Below are 4,871 nucleotides of genomic sequence, written 5' to 3' on the forward strand. Positions count from 1 at the left end.
ACAAAACTCAAAACAAATTTTTTAGTACTAACTGTACAATAAAAGCAAAAAGAAGCAATATACGTGTCGCCAAGGTAACCTGCAAGACAACCGCCATGAAAGACAGGCCCAGTAGAGATTCTGTGCCAACCCTATGACACTGGCCATCACCAATTTCAGAGAACAGGGGGATGGGGGTGTGGCATGTGTGCAAGTACCCCAACAGACAACCATCTACGGCAACTCTCAAGATCAGAAGAAGACTCAAGCAGAGGGCAAAAAAGTCTAGACCTTGGCTGTGCAAAAGTGTGGCTCCCTTCCCCAAAGGATGCTGCACAGTAACGGCAAAGGTGCAACTAGGCCACCCATGATAAAGAAAAGCAAGTCCCCAGGCTGGGCCACACTGCCACCTAGGGTCTTGCTTATCACTGGTGGCTTTGCCACTGAACTCTCTCAGGTAGTGGAAACAGGTTACGTTTTCTAGTCAGAAAACTGAGGGCATTTTATAGGCACAACCCCTAACTGACAACACTTCTGCAGCTAGAAACCAGCCTGCAGAGATGTCTCAATAGCTGCCTTGAAAGTCTGCATGAGTGAGGAATTTCCTTTCCTACTGATCCTCCTTTGGCTAGGAAAGTGACAAAACTGACCCAGATGGAATAGGATGTAAATTACAAGGGGCATGAGCTTCAGTGGCCCTGTTTATCAGGAGAAATCAGAGCTGGAGCGGCTCCTGTGGGATTGCCGGTGCACAGGAGATCTATGCCTCGGGGAGCGGGATCTTCTCCTCATCCGTGGGAGAGACCTGCGCCACACTGGAGGTGGTGGCAGCATTCCCCTGGGAGGGCTGAATCGCCTGGGTGGTGGCCTAGGCCAGGGGGCAAGCACAGCAGTGGCAGTGATCTCTTGGCCATCTATTTGTCCTCCATCCATGTGCTTCAGCGCCTTCTCAGCTTCATCCGGATTCTCAAACTACATAGGCGCAGCCTTTGGATAGATGAGGATGCATCCTTTCAACGGGCATGTCCATCATTTTAATTTTCCCATAGGTGGAAAATATCTCCATGATGTGATCCTTGGTCACATTCCTGGTGAGCCTCCCAATATGCACTTTGGTGGGTTTAGGGAAAAGGCTCCGGCTTTTCCTCTCCTTTTCATCCCTTTTAGGTGGCTTGGATTTGGAGCGGGAGCGCCGCCTGTTGTCACGTCTGCGCCGAGAAGGACTTGGAGAGCCAGAGGAACTGCTGGAGCTGGAGCTGCGGGATGATGCTGAGGAGGAGCTGGAGCCACTGCTGGAGCCGGGGCTGGTGCTGGAGCCTGAGCTGGAGGTTGAGCTGGACCGAGACCTGGTGCTGCTGCTACCACTGGAAACGCTGCGCCTTTTCCGAGTTTTATCCCTGCCGCGGTCCTTCTCACTTGACTCCTTGGTGGCCCCTTTATCTTTAGAGCAATCCTTGGACTTCTCATCAGAGCAGTCTTTGCGTTTGGTAGGAGAAGAAGCCATCTTCCCGCCGCCACCACCTCCTCCTGCTCTTCTCAGCCACTGAGGCCGGCGCTGCTTTTGCGTCAAAGGAGCCGGCTCATCATTTTTTTTTAAATCTTAGTCTCATCTGGAAAAAAATTTAAAGCACAGAACATTATGTAACTGTAAACATAAGTAAAAATGATATAAATAAAAACTTTGCTACAGCGCTCAATATCTGCCAGGCGCTGTTCTAAGTGCTGGATACATTTTAAGGCATTTAATTCTCATGGCAATTCTATGAGGTAGATATTTATTATTATCTCCATTTCAGAGATGAGGAAACTGAGGCTCAGGGAAGTGAATCGCTTGCTCAAGGTTACCCAGCTAGAAGTGTCAGAGGTGAGACTCATATCTAGGCTGGCTGGCTCCAAGGTCCTCACCCTTAGCCACTACTGTGTCATCTCAGATGGAGGAAAGAGAATTGAACGATCTTGAAGTTGGGGCAGATGGGAAGTGGTTAATTCTACCTCAGCACCTCTTGACACTTCTGCTGAAAGATGTGGAACAGAGGTGGTGCCTGTACCTCCAGGGGTAAGGCACTGGTCACATACACCACAGCTGGGGGTTTGAACCAGGCCTGGATTGGCTAAACAACAATAACAATTGCAACAGAAAAATAGCCAGGACTGGGCAGTGCCTGTGGCTTTTCAAAGGGGTGGGGCGCCAGCCCCATATGCTGGAGGTGACAGGTTCAAACTCAGCCCTGGCCAAAAAACTGCAAATAGTAATAGTATTTATAATAAATAAAGAAAAAAGAAAAAAAAGCCAGGATTGAATGTGGTGGCAGCTCCTGGGTCTTCTGTGTGTCCTACGTAATCCGTGCCAGCTCTACGAGTAAGCAACCATGTCTAAGGGACCTGCAGTTGGTATTGATCTTGGCACCACCTACTCTTGTGTGAGTGTCTTCCAGCATGGAAAAGTAGAGATAATTGCTAATGATCAGGGAAACTGAACCACTCCAAGTTATGTTGCCTTTACTGACACCGAAGGATTGATTTGTGATGCTGCGAAAAATCAAATTTCAATGAACCCCACGGACACAGCTTTTGATGCCAAGCATCTGATTGGACATAGTTTTTTTTTTTTTTTTTTTTTTTTTTTGAGACAGAGCCTCAAGCTGTCCCCCTGGGTAGAGTGCCGTGGCATTACAGCTCACAGCAACCTCCAACTCCTGGGCTCAAGCGAGTCTCCTGCCTCCGCCTCCCAAGTAGCTGGGACCACAGGCGCCCGCCACAACGCCCGGCTATTTTTTTTTTGGTTGCAGCCGTCATTGTTGTTTGGCGGGTCCGGGCTGGGGATTCGAACCCGCCACCTTAGGTGTATGTGGCTGGCGCCTTAGCCGGGTGAGCTATAGGCGCCGAGCCTGGACATAGTTTTGATGATGCTGTTGTCCAGTCTGATATGAAACATTGGCCTTTCATGGTGGTGAATGATACAGGGAGGCCCAAGGTCCAAGTAGAATACAAAAGAGAGACAAAAAGTTTCTATCCAGAGGAGGTGTCATCCAGGGTTCTGAAGGAAAGATGAAGGAAATTGCAGAAGCCTATCTTGGAAAGACTGTTACCAAAGCTGTGGTCACAGTACCAGCTTACTTCAATGATTCTCAGCGTCAGGCTACCAAAGATGCTGGAACTACTGCAGGTCTCAATGTTCTTAGGATTATAGACGAGCCAACTGCTGCTGCTATTGCTTATGGCTTAGACAAAAAGGTTGGAGCTGAAAGAAATATGCCAATGTTTGACCTTGGAGGTGGCACGTTGATGTGTCAGTCCTCACTATTGAGGATGGAATCTTTGAGGTCAAATCTACAGCTGGAGACACTCACTTGGGTGGCGAAGACTTTGACAACCAAATGGTCAACCATTTTATTGCTGAGTTTAAGGGCAAACATAAGAAAGACATCAGTGAGAATAAGAGAGCTGTCCGCTGCCCCCTTACTGCTTGAAAACATACTAAGCGTACTCTATCTTCCAGCACCCAGGCCGGTATTGAGATTCATTCCCTTTATGAAGGTGCCTGATTTGAAGAATTGAACGCTGATCTAATCCGTGGCACCCTGGACCCTGCAGAGAAAGCCCTTCGAGATGCCAAACTAGACAAGTCACAGATTCATGACATTGTCCTGGTTGGTGGTTCTACCCGTATCCCCAAGATTCAAAAGCTTTTCCAAGACTTCTTCAATTGAAAAGAACTGAATAAGAGCATCAACCCCGATGAGGCTGTTACTTACGGTGCAGCTGTCCAGGCGGCCATCTTATCTGGTTCAAGATTTGCTATTGGATGTCACTCTCTTTCTCTGGGTATTGAGACTGCTGGTGGAGTGATGACTGTGCTCATTAAGCGCAATATTAGTATCCCTACCAAGCAGATACAGACCTTCACTACCTACTCTGACAACCAGCCAGGTGTGCTCATCCAGGTTTATGAAGGTGAGCGTGCCATGACCAAGGATAACAACTTGCTTGGCAAGTTTGAACTTACAGGCATACCTCCTGCTCCCCATGGTGTTCCTCAGATTGAAGTCACTTTTGATATTGATGCCAATGGCATCCCCAATGTCTCTGCTGTGGATAAGAGTACAGGAAAAGAAAATAAGATTACCATCACTAACGACAAGGGACATTTGAGCAAGGAAGACATTGAACGTATGGTCAAGAAAGCTAAGAAGTACAAGGCTGAAGGTGAGAAGCAGAGGGACGAGGTTTCATCAAAGAACTCACTTGAGTCCTATGCATTCAGCATGAAAGCAACTTGAAGATGAGAAACTCCAAGGCAAGATCAACAATGAGAACAAACAGAAAATTCTTGACAAGTGTAATGAAAATGATCGACTGGCTGGAACCAGACTGCAAAGGAGGAAGAATATGAACATCAGCAGAAGGAGGTGGAGAAAGTCTACAACCCCACCATTACCAAGTTGTACCAGAGTACAGGAGGGATACCAGGGGGCATGCCAGGAGCAATGCCTGGGGGCTTCCCTGGTGGTGGCGCTCCTCCTTCTGGTGGTGCTTCCTCTGGTCCCACCATTAAAGAGGTTGATTAAGCCAACCCAAGTGTAGATGTAGCATTGTTCCACACTGTAAAATATTGAAGGATCCAAATTTGTAGCAATTTATGTGGCAGATTTAAAGTTGGGCTGCCAGCTCGGCACGTGTAGCTCAAGCAGCTAAGGCGCCTGCCACATACACTTGAGCTGGTGGGTTTGAATCCAGCTGGACCCGCCAAACAACAATGATGGCTGCAACCAAAAAACAGCCAGGCATTGTAGCAGGCACCTGTAGTCCCAGCTACTTGGGAGGCAGAGGCAGGAGAATCACTTGAGCCCAGGAGTTGGAGGTTGCTGTGAGCTGTGATGCCACAGCACTCT

At 48.2% G+C, this 4,871-nt stretch overlaps 1 protein-coding gene and 1 pseudogene across 1 annotated transcript; one reads left to right on the top strand and one right to left on the bottom strand.

Moving 5' to 3' along the window:
• Positions 1-587: 587 nt before the first annotated feature.
• Positions 588-1,552, bottom strand: LOC100963380 (RNA-binding protein with serine-rich domain 1-like). Its single transcript, XM_012812940.2, has one exon. The coding sequence runs from the start codon at positions 1,481-1,483 to the stop codon at positions 947-949; it is 537 nt and encodes a 178-aa protein (XP_012668394.2). The 5' UTR covers positions 1,484-1,552; the 3' UTR covers positions 588-946.
• A 796-nt stretch (positions 1,553-2,348) lies between these two features.
• Positions 2,349-4,566, top strand: LOC100963698 (annotated as a pseudogene).
• The last annotated feature ends 305 nt before the right edge of the window (positions 4,567-4,871 follow it).

Source organism: Otolemur garnettii, unplaced genomic scaffold (assembly GCF_000181295.1).
Source record: "Otolemur garnettii isolate 467f Iridium unplaced genomic scaffold, OtoGar3 scaffold00233, whole genome shotgun sequence".
Classification (NCBI taxonomy): domain Eukaryota; kingdom Metazoa; phylum Chordata; class Mammalia; order Primates; family Galagidae; genus Otolemur; species Otolemur garnettii.